At 45.2% G+C, this 19,362-nt stretch overlaps 1 protein-coding gene across 1 annotated transcript in view; it reads left to right on the forward strand.

Moving 5' to 3' along the window:
- LOC122541212 (major histocompatibility complex class I-related gene protein-like) overlaps nt 1–9,775 on the forward strand; it is a 35,976-nt gene extending 26,201 nt beyond the window's left edge. Inside the window, exons 2-6 of the mRNA XM_043677836.1 lie at nt 1,347–1,595; nt 5,264–5,533; nt 6,137–6,412; nt 9,353–9,480; nt 9,589–9,775. Coding sequence (XP_043533771.1) covers nt 1,347–1,595; nt 5,264–5,533; nt 6,137–6,412; nt 9,353–9,438 — 881 coding nt within the window. The 3' untranslated portion in view covers nt 9,439–9,480; nt 9,589–9,775. The remainder of the gene's footprint in view (nt 1–1,346; nt 1,596–5,263; nt 5,534–6,136; nt 6,413–9,352; nt 9,481–9,588) is intronic.
- Nucleotides 9,776–19,362: the final 9,587 nt, after the last annotated feature.

Raw genomic sequence — 19,362 nt, forward strand, 5'->3', positions numbered from 1 at the left:
ACATCAGTGAAGACACTTCACATTCCCGAGAAAGCAGTTTGGAATGTCCGGAACTTTTGGGAAAGAAGCATAATATAGTTTGGAAATGCTGACATCTCAGTCATAAAGCTCACAGGTTTAAACTCCAATGATTCACACATCTGGATTCCACAGGCCTTGGGTCAAATGCTCAGGCCTCGCTACCAGGTCAAAGGCCTCTAACTCAGGCCTCTCCCATGCACCATTAAGCTGCCCTCCAAGTTTCACCCAAGGCCAGCTGCTTCAATATGCTTTCACCCCAAGGGCCTAATCTCCAGCCTGTTCTTTGGAGGGGTGACTGAGTCTCGAGAGCCTCTAACCTGTTTGCTTGAGGATGATGTGTGTGTGTGTGCGTGTGTCTGTGTGTTTGTGTGTGTGCTCATGTGTGTGTGTGTGTGTGCGCGTGTATGTCTGTGTCTGTATCTGTGTGTGTGCTGGGGGGAGCTGGTGACAGGGTGGGGTGGGGGGGTGTTGCAGTGTCCACTCCAAATTCTGCCTTCCTTCCCCAACCCACCCCCAGGCATTCCGGCAGACACCCGGGGGCCTCAAGTTTAATTTCAACCAATGACCAGACAGGTCCCTCTTCCGACATCCTGAATGTCTTGGGGGGGGGGGGGGCAGGTATTTCGAACTGAGACCCCCAACCTGCAGCCCCCAGCCACCCTTCACTCTCCTGTTTCAGCTGCAGCGACGATTGTAGGCATTTGGTGAGACCGTGACTGGAATACAGTCAGCTCCTTTAGTCTCCCTGTCGAAGGCACATACGTAGGCCTCATCACAAGGATGATCCCAGAGGGTTGTCCTATGGTCAACTGAGTCAATTGGGGCCATATTCCCTGTGGTTCTGAAGAATTAGAGGTACTGTCAAGATTCTGAAATAACTTGACAAGGTAATACTGAGAGCGTGCCTCCTCATGCCTGGGGATTGTGGAACACACAGACAAGGCTAAGGGGGTTGATCGTTTCAGACTGAGATGGGGAGAGACATCCTCATTCAGAGAGGATAGTGAAGTTTTGCGATTCGCTAGCCCAGAGAGGTGTGAATGCTCCAGCCTCTTTGAGCCCTGGGGCAGACAGAGTTTTGAGCTGTCAAGGAATCGAAGGCACCGGGAGTGGGGAGTAATATGGGGATGGGGTGACAGATCAGCTGTGGCCACATTGCACAAGGGGACAGGCCCGATGGGCAGGTTGGCCCTCTCCGGCTCCTATTGCATGAGCGTTGGTTTCTCCTGAAGGGTGAAAGGCAGATGGGGTGGTGAGGCCGGTAGCGAGGTGTGCACGGGAGCTCTCTCGCTCATTCACCATCCTTGCCTGTGACCTTTCCTCAGACTCTCACACCTTGCAGTATCGCTTCCTCTGTAACTACCAACTCCCGGAGCTGCCGGATCTCTCGGTGGTCGGCATGCTGGATGACCTTCAGACCGAGTACTATGACAGCTCCCTCAAGCGGACCGAACCCAGGCAGCAATGGATGACCGCCGGGGTCCCGGAAGTGTACTGGCTGGAGCAGACCAAGGTGGCTGATACAATTCAAACGCACATCTTCAGGAAAATCGCTCCGTTTGTCACCATGTTCGGTGCGTCACGTTGGACCTACTCTCTGCTCAAACAGAACGCGGTTGGCATGATCAAGGGTTCATTGCTGAGGAAGGGGGCAGTTAGAGGGGGATCCGCACCTTTCCGGTTACAGATTTGAAAAAGGAAATATGACAACGCCAACTTGTATTTGTGTAACACCTTTAATTTGATTTGATTGGATTTATTATTGTCACATGTACAGCGAAAAGTTTTGTTTTGCGTGCAGTACATGCAGACCATACCTTATAAAACTGCGTAAAGGTCATAGAGGACAGCCAAGAAATAGTGTTAAGTCTGCAGAGGAGGTGTACAAGGTCCTCATTAAATCCCAAAGTCTGATAACTGTCTGTAATGTATTGGAATGTCCCAAGGTGCTGATAGAATCCCGACAGGCCATTCAGCCCATCAAGTCTGCACTGATCCTTCAAAGAGCATCTCACCCAGAGCCCCCCCCCATTCCCCAACATATTCCCATAACCCCACATTTGCTGTGGCTAACCCCACCTCGCCTGCACATCCCTGGACACTCTGGGCAATTTCGCCTGGCCAATCTGTTTCACCGGCACATCTTTGGACTGTGGGAGGGAACCCACACACACACACGGTTGGGGCAGGGGTGTGATCGTGCAAACACCACAGAGGCAGTCACCCCCACGGGCTGGAATCGAACCCAGGCCCCTGGTGCTGTCAGTGCTACCCACTGAGCCACTGTGGTTCACAGGAAAAGGGGGCAGCAAACAAAACCTGACAACGAGTCGCCAAACCTTTGTCAAAGCATCGTTTGGAAGAGGCATCTTAAAGCCCGGAAAGTGAGGTGGAGAGGCAGGGCAGGAGTGGGAAGGGGCTCCAGAGTTTGGGTCCATGTGCCATTGAAGGCACAGCCACCACTTATGGAGCCGTCATGATCAGACACACGCGAAAGCTCAGAAAGGTCTGACTCTTGCACCAGGGAGCCAGAGTTTAAAAATGAGGGGTCAGCTATTTTGACAGATATGAGGGAAAAATGTTTCTCTTGGAGGGTTGTGTGTCTTTGGAATTCCCTTCCTCAAAATCGCCCGGTTGGAAATGTGGGTGTTGAGCAATATAGCGACAGATAAAGAAAAGGTGTGAAAACATTGATAGCACTCCAGGTACAAAAGCCATCAGGCCCAGGTGGGATTCCTCCTAGATTGCTGAGGGAGGAAAGGGAACAAAGTGTTGAGCCGTTGACAGAAATTTTCCAGGGTTAGACCCAAGGATTACAAATCTGACACTGTCATTTATAAAAGGGTGAAGGAAAGGGCAGCAGGGTGGCTCAGTGGTTAGCACTGCTGCCTCACATCACCAGGGACCTAGGTTCGATTCCAGCCTCGGGCAACTGTGTGGAGTTTGCACATTCTCCCCGTGTCTGTGTGGGTTTGCTCTGGTTTCCTCCCACAGACCAAAGATGTGCCGATCAGGTGAATTGGCCATGCTAAATTGCCCATAGTGTTAGGTGCATTAGTCAGAGGGAAATGAGTCTGGGTGGGTTACTCTCCGGAGGATCGGTGTGGACTGGTTGGTCCTAAGGGCCTGTTTCCACACTGTAGGGAATCTAATCTAATAACCCAGGAAACAATAGGACTGTCAGCTTCACATCGATAGTGCAGAAACCATTACATGTGGTATGATAAGAAAAATTAATTCATACATGGTGTTGTCAAGGGAAGGTCATGTGTGACAAATTAATTGAGTTCTGTGATGGAGATGATAGACGCAATGAATGGTGTCGTGGATGGTGTACGTTTGGACTTTGAGAAAACATCAGATATGCCACATGGTAGGTTCCTTAGCAACTTAGAAATGTTTGGGATTGATATGTCCCTGGCCACGTGGCTAAAAGATAGGGAATGAAGGGCATAAATGGGCATTTCGTAGTCTAGAGGTGAGTTGAAAATGATGCCCTTGAGAGAATGCAAAAGGAGATTTGACAGAATGGTAACAGGATTGAAGGATTTTAGGTAAAACATAAGGTGAGAGAGATTGGGCCAATTCACCTTGGAGCTGAGAAGATTAAAAGGTGACCTTATTGAGGTGTTCAAAATTATGAAAGTTTTGAACGGGTAAAGAAGGATATTTTGTTTCCACAAGTTGATATGTCAGTAACTAGGGGTTACAAGATTATCAGCAAGCGAGCTAGGAGTGAGATGAGGAAAAACGTCTTTACTCAGAGAGTTGTTAGGATTTGGAATGCACTGCCTGGGAGAGTGGTAGAAGTGGATTCCTTTTCAAAAGGGAGCTGGATATATATATAATTTATACAATCGTAGAATCCCGACAGTGTGGAGGCAGGCCATTCGGCCCTTCGACCCTCCAAAAAGCAAGCAGCCCACAACCCTTGGCATTTCCCATGGCAAATCCACCTCGCCTGCACATCTTTGTCCTGTTGGAAGAAACCCGAGCACCTGGAGGAAAGCCACCCAGAGGCGGGGAGAAAGTGGGACAGTTGCCCAAGGGTGGAATCGAACCCGGATCCCTGGCACATGAGGCTGCAGTGCTAACTACAATTTAGAGGGCTATGGAGATAGGGCTGGAGAATGGGACCCACTGGGTAGCTTTTTCAATGGGTCGAATGGCCTCCCTCTGTGCACGGTAACATTTGATGACAGTAAAAGTCAATGGATGCAGAATCGTTTGATATTTTTTAAGGCACAGGTTTGTAGATTCTTGAATACTAAGGGGATCGGGGGACGTGCAGGAATATAGAGGTGAGGTTGGAATCAGATTGGCCATGACTTTATTTAGCGGTGGGGCAGGCCTGAAGAGGTCCATGTAACCTACTGCTGTTCCATACTCATATGTTTGGAATAACTGAGGGTTGATACCTCTAACATGGGATTACAGAGACAGACCAAGGCAATTTGAAGACATTATAGAGATTTTAAAATCAAGCTTGACCAGGAGTAAGTGTGTGTCAGCAAGGATTCAGGTGGTAATGAGAGACGGGACTTCCTGCACATAGGGCATAGGCCACATCTCTCCAAAATGCTTGCCTCATTCCAGACAGTCCTTAAAACTCAACCCTTTCATCAACCCAATCTAATGTCTTTCAAAGTGCTAACTTTTCTTTTATAATGGCCCTGCACAGCTCCTATGTCATATGAAAGGTGTTCAGCACCTCAATAGAATCCCTACAGTATGGAAACAGGCCCTTCAGTCCAACAAGTCCACACCGACCCTCTGAAGAGTAACCCACACAGACACACTCCCCTACATTTCCCCTGACTATTGTACCTAACCTACACATCCCTGAACTCTATAGGTGATTCAGCCATGCTAAATTGCCCAATCTGCACATCTTTGGATTGTGGGTGGAAACCAAAGCAAATCCGCACATACACAGGGAGAATGTGCAAACTCCACTCAGACAGTTCCCCCAAGGCTGGAATCGAACCAAGGTCCCTAGCACAGTGCGGCAGCAGTGCTAACCACTGAGCCACTGTGCCGCCCGAAATCAAGTAGGACGTGGCTCAGCATTTGGTGAGATACTAGAGAAATAGTGCATCCACAGCCTCTTATTGGGATCTTCACCTCTGTATCGTTCATTGCTGCTTAGCATACACTGTATAGGTCTGGGGAGCCACCAAATGCAGATGTGAATGGAGAGTTCTGTAATTAAAGTATAGTTGATCTTGTTGATCATTCCCAGGTATCACATACATCCAGGGTGTCCTGGGATGCACAGTGGAAAATGACCAAAGCACCAGGATGTTCATAAAGATAAACGTCAATGAGTTTGGAGATATTGAATGTGACATGGTCACAGTGCGTTGCTGGGGGACGGGTGTACTTACTTTTCTGACTGCAGAGTTTGAAGACGTCATCAACGATCTCACTTTTATCAAGTTGCTGAACACCAGTTGTGTTGAAGGACTCTACACCACACTTCGAGCTGGTAAAACAGCCCTGCAAAGAAAAGGCAAGTGGACCAGTACGACTAACTGCTGAGACCGACCAAAGCCGGGTGCTGAGTGTAATCCGCACCAGGATTCCAATTATGATCCAAATCCGATTTCCGAGTGTGATACAGATCAGGATTATGATTATGATCCAAATCCGATTTCAGAGTGTGATCCAGATCAGGATTCCAATTGTGATCCAAATCCGATTTCTGGGATTGTGATCCTGATCAGGATTCTGATTGTGAACCAAATCCGATTTCCCAGTGTGATCCAGATCAGGATTCGAATTGTGATCCCAATCTGATTTCCCAGTGTTTTCCAGATCATGATTCCAATTGTGATCCCAATCCGATTTCCCAGTGTGATCCAGATCAGGATTCCGATTGTGATCCAAATCCGACTTCCCAGTGTGATCTGGTTTCTGACTGTGACTAAATCCAGTGTCCAATGTAATCCAGATCTGGATTCTGAGTGTGATCCGTCCGGACGCTGACTGCGAACCAAATCCGATTTCTGGGTGTGTAATCCAAATCGGGATTCTGAACGTAATCTGTTCGGTGAATAATGCAATACATTCCGAAAAAGAGTGCCTTTCACTTTGGTTTCTGGTTCTTCCTCAGTTGCTCCCCAGGTGCTGGTTTTCAGTTTGAACTCCAATGCAGAGATGTCCACACCTCTCCTGTGCCTCATCACTGCCTTCTATCCCCGTGCCATCAGTGCCATGTGGCTGCACAATGGAGTGCCAGTTTCAGAGGACCTCACAGTGATGGTTCTGCCAAACCATGATGCCACATACAGAATGGAGATCCTCATTGACATCAAGAACAATGACCCAAGTGGCTACTCCTGCCAGGTTCAGCATCGCAGCTTGTCCAAGACACTGACAGTAATGTCTGGTAAGGTATCCCAGAATGATGTTGCACCAAAAATGGCCATTTGAGTCATGTTGCCTGTGAAAAAATGGGCAAACTCCGCCTGCTCCTTTCACTCTTATTCCTGCTTGTGCATTCATCCCTTTAAGCAATTCCTTTTTGAAAGCCATCTGCTTCCTCCAAACATTCATTCCTGAAAACGACAGCACATTGTGGAAACAAAAATCTCCTCAGCTCTCCTTGGCCCTCTTAGCAAATCATTTTAAACCTGTCTCCTCTGGCCAGCAATTCTCCTGCCAATGGAGGGGAAAGTAATGTTTCTTTTTAAATTCCTGATAAATTGTCGGCCAATGAAATAGAAGGAGAGCTGGGAAAAACTTAGGGATGGGCGAAAGTCTAACTGTCAAGGTTAACCAATGACAAGCTGGGAAGTCACTGAAACAACAAACACAGCCAGCACAATGGCTCAGTGGTTAGTAGGAACAGCACCAGGGACCCAGGTTCGATTCCAGCCTCGGACGATTGTCTGTGTGGAATTTGCACCTTCTCCCTGTGTCTGCATGGGCTTCCTCTGGGTGCTATAATATCCCTTCACAATCCAAAGATGTGCAGGTTACATGGATTGGCCTTGCTAAATTGCTCATAGTGTCAGGAGGTGTGCGGGTTAGGTGGATTAGCCATGGGGAATGCAGGATTACAGAAATGGGAGGTGGGTCTGGGTGGGATGCCCTTCGAAGGGTTGGTGTGGACTCAATGGGCAGAATGGCTGGTTCACCCTGTAGGGATTCTATGATTTGATTCGGATCCACCAACAGTGGCTGACTTCAGGGCTCAAATGCTCCCTTACTGGTCTGCTGTGTTCAGGACTTCAGTTCAAAAAGCACGGAGAGTCAGTTTGATCGAGGTGATGTCATTCAGGTCGTACGTTTAGGTTTTCAAAAGGAATTGGACAAAAAACCTGGTTCTGTGCTGTATGACTCTATAAGTAGATTCCTTCAACTTAAAAGTGCCTAAGGTTAGAAGAAATAGTGACATAGAATAAAGAATGTGATAACAAATGGGGTTGGCATAGACTCGTGTATTGTAGACAATTCTAGACACTTCCAGAAAAGTATAAAGATTCAAGATGTAAGTTTGCTTGCTGAGCTGGAAGGTTCATTTTCAGACATTTTATCACCCTACTAGGTAACATCATCAGTGAGCCTCCGGTGACCCACTTTCTATTTATGTGTTTAGGTTTCCTTAGGTTGGTGGTGTCATTTCCTGTGGTGATGTCATCTGCTATGGAGATGTCATTTCCTGTTCTTTTCCTCAGTGAGTGGTAAATGGGGTCCAGGTCAATGTGTTTGTTAATAGAGTTCCAGCTGGAATGCCATGCTTCTGGGAATTCTTTTGCGTGTCTCTGTTTGGCTTGATCCAAGGATGGATGTTTTGTCCCAGTCAAAGTGGTGTTCTTCCTCATCTATATGTAAGGACACTAGTATCCACGATCCCTACTATCCTTACATACAGATGAGAAAGGACATCTCTTCGTCTGGGACAACACATCCACCCTAGGACAAGCCAAACAGTGACATGCATAAGAATTCCTAGGAGCATGGTATTCCAACCAGAACTCATCAGCAAACACATAGAGTTAGACCCCATTTACCACCCACTGAGGAAAAGAACAGGAAATGACATCACCAACCTAAGGAAACCTAAACACATAAATAGAAAGTGGGTCACTAACACCAGTGCTTCACCAGAGGCTCACTGATGTTACCTAGTAGGGTGACAAAATGTCTGAAAATGAACCTTCCAGCTCAGCGAGCAAACTTACATCCAGAACCTCAATCTGAGCTACAAATCTTCTCCAAACTCACTAGGTATAAAGATTTGAGAAAGGCTACAGAGGAGGCTTGTCAGACATTGTCTCACCCTATGTAATGAAGAGAAATTGGGAATGTCAGGATGGTACGCTGTGAAACAGTGGGGTTCATCATAGGCGACAGAGTCGAAGTTGACTTAGAATCAAAGCAAAATATTGCAGATGCTGGAGACCTGAACTAAAAACAGACAATGCTCAAGAAAAACAACAAGTCTGACAGTACCTGCGGAGAGAAGACATAAAGTTAATGTTGCAGTATGACTCTTCTTCAAAACTGCAAGCTGTTACAAAACAGTTTAGATTTTGATACTTTTAACGGAGGCAGAGGAGGGGTGAGAGGGCAGAGACCAAATGCCTAAGACATAAGGGTCATTAATAGTGAATAAAGGAAGGGATGTAAAATGGAGGCAAATTAAAGTGTGAAGGGGAGAGAAGGGGTCCTCTCTACTAACTGCAAAGAAAACAAGACACAAAAGAGATTGGAGGATAGACGTAACGTGGTCAGGTACCGAAGTTGATGAATTGGTTATTGAGAACAGCGACCTTGGATACAGCCATCCTGACTCCCAACCCTTAATTCTAATGACCACCCATTGGCAAACCAAGGAGAGTGATTTTAATGGCATGGGGGAGTAACACAGCCCGGCAAAGCCCTTGCTTCTCAAAACCTGCTCTACCCCCCTCCTCACTACCTGAGCATGTAGTATTACGGTGAAATCCACCTAGCCTTTACCCAAAGGTTGCCAATAGACAATGGAATGCCACTTATCACAGATTGTGTGGAATTGCATTCCTTAAAGATGAATCCCACTGGGAACTGATGGGAAATCCAAGGCCGATAACTCTGGAACTCACTCAGAGGACTCTCGTGTCATGCAGGCTTAGGGAAATTCCCGAGCCCGTTGGAAGCTGTCCAGTTCACCCGCTGCAAATCGATACCAAAGGAAATGCAGCCGGGATGAAGAAACAGGGAGCTCTCATAATGCTGGCATAATCAAACGCCCTGTGGTTTGGGCTGTGGAGGAAGGTGTGTCTGTTTGTATTTCACTGCCACTGTCCTCTAATGGTTTGTGTGTGTTGTATCTGGCACACAGGAGTCGGTCGTGTCAGTCACAGTATTTGGCCTGGCCCAGCGCTGTGCCTATTCACCATGTTGGCAATGGCGGTAGGCGCGGTGTAGTGGACAAGTGCAACGAGGAGTGTGGGAAAGGTGCGAGCTCAGGTGAGTAAAGACCTGCTTCCCGGTCTGACATCCCATTCAACATCTAAAAGCAAGTGATAATAAGTGACAATATTCTATTTCTAATCACCTCCTTCTTCTCTTTCCCAGAGAAGCATTAATTGCTGAGGCGTTGCTCGTCTCTCGCCAGTTGCCCAGCGCTGAATCCATGACTTCGAGGCTATTTCATGAAAGCAAACTTGAACTGTTTCAATGTCACCTCTAACACGACCATCCACTGGACTTTCCTGATTTGCATTGCTTATTTCTTTCTAATAAATTTTGAAATGTTTGTTAAGTTTCACTCCGCGTCTCAGATCTGTACAATGGCCCATGATCTTTGAACCCTGACCCCTGTACAGCCTGCTGTCCTTTTCAGTCCTAAGTTTTCAACCATATCATCTTGTGGATGGGCCTGCAATTCCGGGGACCAAAATCACCGCTGTGTGCAACTCAAATGAAAAGAACCCCACAGGGATGTTTTTTTAAAAAGTGTTTTTTTTGTTTATTATTTCTCCAACTCCAATTTCCTGATTAAAACTGATTGGAATCCCACACACTGGACTGTGAGCCAAATCAAGATGGAGTGGCACGGTGGCTCAGTGGTCAGCACCGCTGCCTCACAGCACCAGGGACCCAGGTTCAATTCCACCCTTGGGTGACTGTCTGTGTGGAGTTTGCATGTGCTCCCTATGTCTGTGTGCTTTCCCTCTCGGTGTTCCGGTTTCCTCCCATAGTCCAACTATGTGCTGTTTAGGTGAATTGGCCAAGCTAAAATCTCCATTGTGTTCAGGAATGTATCGGTCAGGAGGAACAGGTTCAGGTGGGATACTCTTCAAAGGGGTAGTGTAGACTTGTTGGGCCGGAAGGCCTGTTTCCACACTGTATTAATTCTAATCCTTTAAAAAAAAGGGGGTCCTGTAACAGAATGAAACGAATATTCCAAATTAATTCTGTGACTTTTATTACTGAGCTTCTAGTTTGCCATGTGTCTTTTGGAGGTCTATAGTCATGCCTTTCAGACTTGGTATATTCCCCCAGTCCATTTTACAATACTTTTGCAGGTGCTCACTGTTCTAACACAGGGGCTGATGCAACCAAATTGTGCACAGCAAGCTCCCGCAAGAAGGAATTTGCAAGTGACTCAAAATATTCTGTTTCTTTCCAGGTGTTTGTTATGTGGAATGAATTCACCTTGTTATGGTCCAGGTCAGACCCCTTCAAAACATGTCAAGAAGATAGCCCAAGACCCTCACTTTTCTAGCTGTTTGTAGAGTGGATATTCCAGGAGAGATACAGCTGGTCAAATCACTCAGTTTTCAATGAAACAGAATTTATTTACAGACTACTGAATGAAGCAAGAAAAAGAAAACAGAATTTAGAATAACAGCTATTTCAGAACCCAACTGACTCGATAACCCCCAAAACTTAACAAAGAGCTTTTCTTACAACATTTCATAAACACACCCCTTGGCAAAAAGGCAAAATCAAACCCAGGTTCTGACAGGGGAGAGAGAGAGAGAGAGAGTTTGCAGGAATCATTAGATGAAAAATGGAATCTCTTCTTTTCCCAATATTTCTCGGGGTCCCCAGCTAAAACTCAACCAAGCTAGCGAAATCCCTGAACTGGGAGAACCGGCCAATTCCCTTGTTTGTACAATTGCTTTTAAAACAAACCAGAAAAGCCTTTTCTCTGATTGTTGCCTGAGGCAGTATCTGTTAGCCATAATCAAAGTGGCCAAAACCAGACAAAGTGGAACCCCTGCCTTTTACAACCGCTTTTGAGAGAAAAAAAAACAAAAGGACAACATAACCTTGTTAAATGAGCAGCATTGTCGCACCATTCCCTTAAAAAAAGACCCATCAATATTCAAAGATGACTTCATTTTAACACCTCTTAATCTTACACTGTTAGTATACTGCAACACACCTGCATTAAATTGACTACAACCATGCAAACATGCATTACTGCGTTCTAAATCAGTCCATTTACTCCTGCCAACAAATGCCTCCATTTTCATCCTAGTCTCAAACATTCGTCAGCAATCACATTTTCTTGTCTCACCCCATGTACAATTCTCAAATTGAATGACTGTAATAACAAGCTCCATCTAAGCAGTCTGGAATTTTTGTCCTTAAATTTCCCCAAAGCCTTCAATGGGTCTCAGACACATTGCTGGCAACATGAATGCTGAAATGTTGTAACGCCAACACCAAGTTCAATGTCTCCAGCTCAACTGATGAACATTTCTGCTGATGAGTGTTCAATTTCCTGGAGAAATACCCGATAGGTCTTACTATCTTCTCGTTGTCTTCCTGTAAGAGCACAGCACAACACCCACATCACTCGCATTGATAGCCACCTTGAATGGCTTTGTATAATTAGTTGTGGCTAACACTGGTGCAGTGGTTAACACTGTTTTCAGGCTGTCAAATGCCTTCTGATAATTCGCTGTCCACTGCAACTTTCTTGCCTTTCTTTAGTAATTCAGTGAGTGGAACAGCCACACTGCGAAAATTTCCAATAACATCCAGTCAATCCTCAGAACGGTAGTACTGCTCTGTTTGTCGATGGTATGGAAAACTGCCCAATTACCTGTGTTTTTGCACCCTGTGGGGCCATTTGTCCATCTCCAATAACGTGGCTCAGAAAGGTGACTTGGGCTTTGGCAAATTCACTCTTCACTCAACCCTGCTTTCCAAAGTTGATTGAACAATTCTGATAAATGTTGCAAATGTGCCTTCCATGTGTGATGAAAACTCACCAGGTCATCTGTATATATATTACAATTGGGTAATCCGGCAATGATGTTATTGGTTAGTTTCTGAAATGTGACTGGCGCATTTTTCATGTCAAATGGCGTGACTTTAAATTGATACGGTCCATTCGATGTTACGAAAGGCAAAATTGTCTTTACTGTTTCGGACAAAGGTATCTGCCAGTATCCTCTTAGTAAGTCCAACTTAGAAATATATGTTGCTTGTCCCCCCTTTTCTCCAGTCTTCCAAATTTGGAATCAAGTATAAATCAGTTTTTGTAACCACATCGATTTTGCGATGGTCCACACATAATCTGGGTACCATCTGGTTTTGGCATCATTATTTTGGGTGAGCTCCAGTCACTGCAACTTACTTTGATTATGTCGTCTTGGAGCGTGCATTCAATCTCCTTTTGAACCTGTGCCAACTTTAGAGGGTTAAGCCTATAAGGATGTTGCTTAATTGGAACAGCATCTTCTACATCTACATCATGCATAATTCAGTCAGTACTTCCCAGCTTGTTGCCACATATATCCCCATGCAATAGCAATAACTCTTTCAGGTCATTTCAATTTTCCTCTGGAAGATAATTCAATAATTCCATCACAATTTTTGACAACTTCCTCATTGTCCAATTTAATTTGAAGAATGTCCAATTCAGAATCCTCTGGACTTGGTTCTTCCCGCTGTGTTGTAACCAGCAACATCTTCTCCTTTTGCTGTCCTTCCCTGTCAAAGTACCTTTTGAGTATATTCACACAACAGCCTCCTTATCAAGTCGTTTACCTCACTGAATCTCTATTCAACTTGATAAGATCCACTCAACCTTGGTTTTAAATGTTCACCTATTACTGAGGATAGCATGGTGGCTCAGTGGTTAGCACTGCTGCTGCTTCAGAGTACTAGGGGCCTGTGTTCGATTCCTGTCTCGGACAACTATCTGTGTGGAGTTTGCACATTCTCCCCATGTCTATGTGGATTTTCTCCGGGTGCTCCGGTTTCCTCCCACAGTCCAAAAGATGTGCAGGTCAGGTGAATTGACCATGCTAAATTGCCCATAGTGTTAGGTGCATTCGTCAGGGGTAAATACAGGTTAGAGGAATGGGTTACTCTTTGGAGAGTCAGTGTGGACTTGTTGGGCTGAAGGGTCTGTTTCCGTACTGTAGGGAATCTAATCTAATACCAAAACTTGAAGTAACACTTTATCTCTGATAGCAAAATTGCGAGTTTTGATTTCTTGTCTGCTTCCTGTTTCCTTGTATGCTGTGATATTTCTAAATACCATCGAGCCAACTCCCCCACTCTATTTATTCATTCCCTAAAATCTGACAGATAGTCCAAATACGTGGTCTCTGAATTCTGATTCACTAATTTCTCTTTAATCAATTCTAGTGGTCCTCTCACTTCATGCCCCAAAACTAATTCAAATGGATCAATTCAGTTGGTGATTGTAATAAGTACAAATGGAATTCCTTTATCCCAACCATTGGAACAGTTTTGACTGTCAGCCTGACTGTATGTCTGATACCATTTTTCTAGCACTCCCTGCATGCTATCTGGGAGATTCAAATTGTTTTATGCCTAGGTTGTCCATAACCTCCTTGAATAATTTTGATGTAAAATTTGACTCTTCATCTAATTGTATTTCTGTGGATAGTCCTTATCTAGTGAAAGATTTGAGCAACTTCTCTCCAATCCTTCAAGCTGATGATATTGTGTAATGGAATGGCCTCTGGAAATCTAGTGGATACATCCATTATTGTTAACAATACCGATTCCCACTTTATGTTTAGGTAGAGGACCTACGCAATCAATTAAGACCCTTATAAAAGGTTCCTCAAATGCAGGGATAGCTATTAAAAGTTCTGGTTTTATTCCTGCCTGTATTTTTCCAGTTATCTGACATGTTTGACATATCTGGCAAAATTCAACGACATCCTTGTGCCGTCCAGGTCAGTAAACATGTTTTTGTATTTTAGCTTGAGTTTTCCTTACCCCGCGATGACCTTCCACTGGTAGTTTATGTGCTGTCTGCAACACCTCCTTTCTATAACCCTACTGACAATACTACTTGATAAACTGCTGCCTCTTTCTCATCTGCCTGAATGGTCTCTATTCCCTCATTACGACATCATTTTAAAGATAATAGCAGTCAGGGATATACCTAGATTCTTCTTCCATGTTTGCCTTTTGATACAATTACTCTAGTTTCTCCCCTTTCTGTTGTAATTCAGTTAATTTTTCTGAGCTAAAGATGTCCACTTTGTCATCCATTGGCTCCTGTTTTGTCTCAACCATTTGATCTAACAGGGTCTCTGCCAATTCCACTTCTACTTCCTTATCTGTACTCTTTGATCTCTCCTGTTTCAACTGGTGACTTTGTGACCTCATTACCACACAGTCAGAATATGCTTCCTCTAATACCTCAGTTGTCTGCTTTTTTCCACTGGCATTTCAACCACAGTAGGCAGCACTCCTAGCTGTGAACCAGCTACATCATTAGCAAAGACAAATTGTATTCCTGGAGCTGAGAGTTTCTCCAGTACTCTTACCACGACTTCTCCACTCTGCACTGGATACTTGAACCTCATTTGCATAATTGAGCACTTCCTGTTCCACCATGAATTCCACTTAGTAGCACTTTTTCCGGTGATAGTCCTTCAGAGGTACGCATCTCCACATCTCTCAACATCAAAAGTTGAGAAGATCCTGTGTCGCTTAACATTGTAACTTTATGACCTGCAGCTCCTGGCCTATGTGAGTAAAGTTTACATTCACAAGTATATGGTTTAGGAAGATCTTGCACTTCCTCCTTAGCTAACCTCTGACCCGGTTGTACATTCTGATGCAGTTGTCCAGCCTCCACTGTCTTTCCATTACCACTCCAACAAAATTCACTGGCTTATCCTGTTTTCCTAGCACTGTTCATACCCTACCAACACTGTGATTTCATGTAACCTACTTTATTGCAGTGAAAACACCAGAGCTTTTTAACTTCTCCGTCCCCTTCAAGGGCTTCTTTTTTACCCTATGGTTAATTATCCCTATGATCTTCACCGAGCTCTGCTTTTCCCTTTCCACATGAGGATTTCTGTTTTCTGAAGTTTCTATCACTCATGCATTGAAATTAAGATTGGAAGCCAAACTTTGATTTATGGACCAACTCATAATCATTAGCCATTTCAGCCACTAATTGTGCCGTTTCAACTCTCTACTCTTCCTCATGAGTTCACACTACCTCAGGAACTGAAATTTTGAACTACTTCAAAATAATTATCTCTCGAACAGTGTCATATGTTTGCTCTATTTTTAATGCCCTTTTCCGCCTGTTAAAATTACTTTGATCCTTTGAAACTCAATGTAGATTTGACCAGGGTTCCTCCTCAGATTCCTGAAATGTTGTCTGCAGGCTTCTGGCACAAGCTCCTGTGCACTTACAATGGTGACCTTCACCTCCTCATACACCCCAGGTACCTACTCTGATAGTGATGCAAGTACCTCATTAGCTCTACCTACAACAAAACCCACATAGTCACTGGCCATTTCATTTGTTTAGCCACTTCCTCAAATGAGATGAAAAAGACTTCTATATCCTTCTCATCAAATTTATGCAATGCTTGGATATATTTAAACAGATTTCCCACCAGGCCTTCGGCCATGGTGGGCTTGCTCATCCTCACTCACTTCCTCACTAAGCTTACCATCTCCCTTCATCTCCACCCTTCAAAGCCAGCACTCTCTCAGTACTGACCCTCTGACAGTGTGGCACTCCCTCAGTACTGATCCTTTGACAGTGCGGCACTCCCTCAGTACTGAACCTCTGACAGTGCGGCATTCCCCAGTACTGACCCTCTGACAGTGTAGCATGCCCTAAGTACTGGCCCTCTGACAGTGCGGCACTCCCTCAGTACTGAACCTCTGACAGTGCGCACTCCCTCAGTACTGACCTTCTGACAGTGCGGCATTCCCCAGTACTGACCCTCTGACAGTGCAGCATGCCCTAAGCACTGGCCCTCTGACAGTACGAGAATCCCTCAGTACTGACCCTGTGACAGTGTGCCAATCCCTCAGTACTGACTCTCTAACGGTGCGGCTCTCCCTCCATACAGACCTTCTGACTGTGCAGCACTCCCTCAGTACTGACCCTCTGACAGTGCGGCACTCCCTCGGTACTGACCCTCTGACAGTGCAGCACTCCTTCAGTACTGACGATGTGACAGTGCGGCATTCCCTCAGTACTGACCCACTGACATTACCACACTCCCTCAGTGCTGACCCTCTGACAGTATGGCATTCCCTCAGTACTGACCATCTAGCAGTGTGGCACTCCCTCAGTATTGACCCTCACACTGGGTGTTTTCCTCAGCTGAGCTGAATTGTTACCATTCAGGAGTTACTTAAAATGATTGCTGTCACCCTCTGACAGTGCGGCACTCCCTCAGTACTGACTCTCTGATGGTGTAGCACTCCCTCAGTACTGACCCATTGACAGTTTCACCACTCCCTCAGTACTGACCCTCTGACAGTGCTGCACTCCCTCAGTACTGACTCTCTGACAGTGCGGTGTCCCTCAGTACTGACCCTCTGACAGTGCAGCACTACCTCTGTACAGATCTCTGTACAGATGTTGCCAGACCTGGTGTACCTCTCCGGTACACTCAATGATTGTTTGAGATTTCCCGAGTCCACCATTCCTGGTGTTCGTTATTACATTATTACACACTTCTCGAGCAGCTGGAGCTTGAACCTGGGCCTCCTGGTTAAATGATTCACACTACCGCTGCACCACTGGGCTCTCTTAGTTCCTCAGGATAGAATCCTAGACTTAACCATCTTCAGCTGCTTCATTAATGGCCGTCCCCCCCATCCTCCGGTCAGAGGTGGGGATGTTTGCTGATGGTTGTACAATGTTCAGCACCATTCGTGACTCCTGAGATACTGAAGTCAGCTCATGTCCATATCCAGCAAGACATGGAAAATGTTCAGGTTTGGCCTGACAAGCGACAAGTAGCATCCAGGTCACGCACATGTCAGGCTATGACCATCTCTCACAAGATGGAATCAAACCATCGTCCCTTGATGTTCAATGGCACAATCATCACTGAATCTCCCACTATCAACCTCCTTGGTGGGCTATGGTTGACCAGAAATGGAACTGGAATAACCATATAAACACTGTGGCTACAAAAACAATTCAGAGGCTTGGAATCTAACTGCAAGTAACTCATCTCCTGAGTGCCAGCGCCTGTTCACCAGCTACAAAGCACTGGAATATGCCAGAATATTCCTCAGTTTCCTGGATGAGTGCAGCTCCAACAAGCATGACATTATCATGGACAAATCAGCCTACTTGATGAATACCACACCCACTCTTTCCATCCCCAAAGCTCAGTATCTGGAGGGTGTCAATACCCTCCAGCTGTGTAGAGTTTGTGACTGACACATGTCTCTGCATGTTTGTTTCCAGGACTGCAATGCCGCTTTCCTCTGGCTGGAGAAGTTTGACACAAGTCGCTCTTCTGCAGGGCTCTGCACTGTTCAACCCTTTCAGCTGCTCAAGAAACTTGTACAGAGCTACACCTGGACCTCCTTCAGAGCTCCACTGCCTGCTCCTACATGGTAGTATGAAGTGATACCCTCTGCTTTTGTTGCACAATAGATGTTGCTCTAATGAGGGAGAACTCGAGGTTAGGTCTCACTCTTTCAATGTCTCATCCAAAAGACGAACTGCAGAAATTCACCAAAGATCCTGAGACAGCGTATTCTCAACTCATGGCCATTCCCGTTTAGAAGGGCAAGGACGGTAGATCCACCTGCTGATCCCCCTCCAAGCCTTCACCATCCTGATTTGGAAATATATCACTATTCCTTCAGTGATGTGGAATTCCCTCACTAATAGCATCGTGAATCTACCTACAGCACATGGACTGCAATGGTTCAAGAAGTCAACACTCAACTACCTTTGTCAGGGCAAACTAGAGATGGATAGTAAATGGGGGCCCGGCCAATGATGCCCACATCTGAACAAGGAATAAAGGAAAGAACTCAATGGCCACTGTCAGGCGCTCACAAGGCAAAGGTATGGAAACCCTCTGCTCAATTTAAACTGAAGTAGCAGGTTCAGGCAGGTCAGAAACTCAGGATTAAAGGGATAATTTAGTAGCTTAAGCAGATGAAGGCTAATGGGAGAAGAGACATGGATCATTACTGAGGCTGCAGAAAAGCCATGAGATCCATTCCCTAAAACTGCAATAAGGTCAGGAAGAATTTGTTAAACTGTAGAGAGCAGGATTCATCCAGGAAAAGAACCCTAAGCCAACAGCATAACAGACAGCGCCAATCAGCTATTCCAGAGCTGTTCAATGAGAGTTGTCTTATCGAACTGCAAACACGGGGCTTCATTGAGTAAAGATTTTTTTTAAATTTCAAAATTGTACTTTAATCATAAAAAAAATCTTTGTATATATACGTTGTCACCGATGCAGTTTTGTTCTGGACAGTATCATGTCAAGTAAACAAACCAACTTTGGAGTTTGACTTTATCCCAAGAAACCAAAAGCATTTCTTACACATGCAAGATCATATTTACATACACTGAGACACGAGGAGGGTCCAATAACTGAATGAACCCACAATTAAGTTCAATTAGGAAGACCTCAGGCAGTGGTCTTTCCCAATTGAGCCCTGCCCCAAGCTCACTGACTAAGATATTTTTTATTTCAAAAGTATACTTTATCCCAAAAGATCACTTTGCATATATACACATTATCTGAAAAGCATTTCAGTTCTGTACATTTGCATATCAAATAAATAAACAAAACAGTGGATTTTGATTTTAACCAAAAAGCCAAAGCCCTCTCTTACATGTACAATACTTTTATTGACATATATTTGAGGCACTGGGGGGTGGGTCCGATAACCGAACAGGACTCCCATTTACCTTCAACAGGAAGACCTCAGACAATGATCTTTCCCAACTGTGCTTTGACAGCAAATGCCCAACGTTTAGTGTGTCCCTCCACAGGTAGACCTGGAACTTGGAAGTCTGCAACACTCGGTCTGCAACACAAGTGCCAGTCTGCAACAGTCAGTCTGCTACACAAGTGCCAGTTTGCAATATTTGGT

The sequence above is a fragment of the Chiloscyllium plagiosum genome, chromosome 37 (genome assembly GCF_004010195.1).
Source record: "Chiloscyllium plagiosum isolate BGI_BamShark_2017 chromosome 37, ASM401019v2, whole genome shotgun sequence".
NCBI lineage: Eukaryota > Metazoa > Chordata > Chondrichthyes > Orectolobiformes > Hemiscylliidae > Chiloscyllium > Chiloscyllium plagiosum.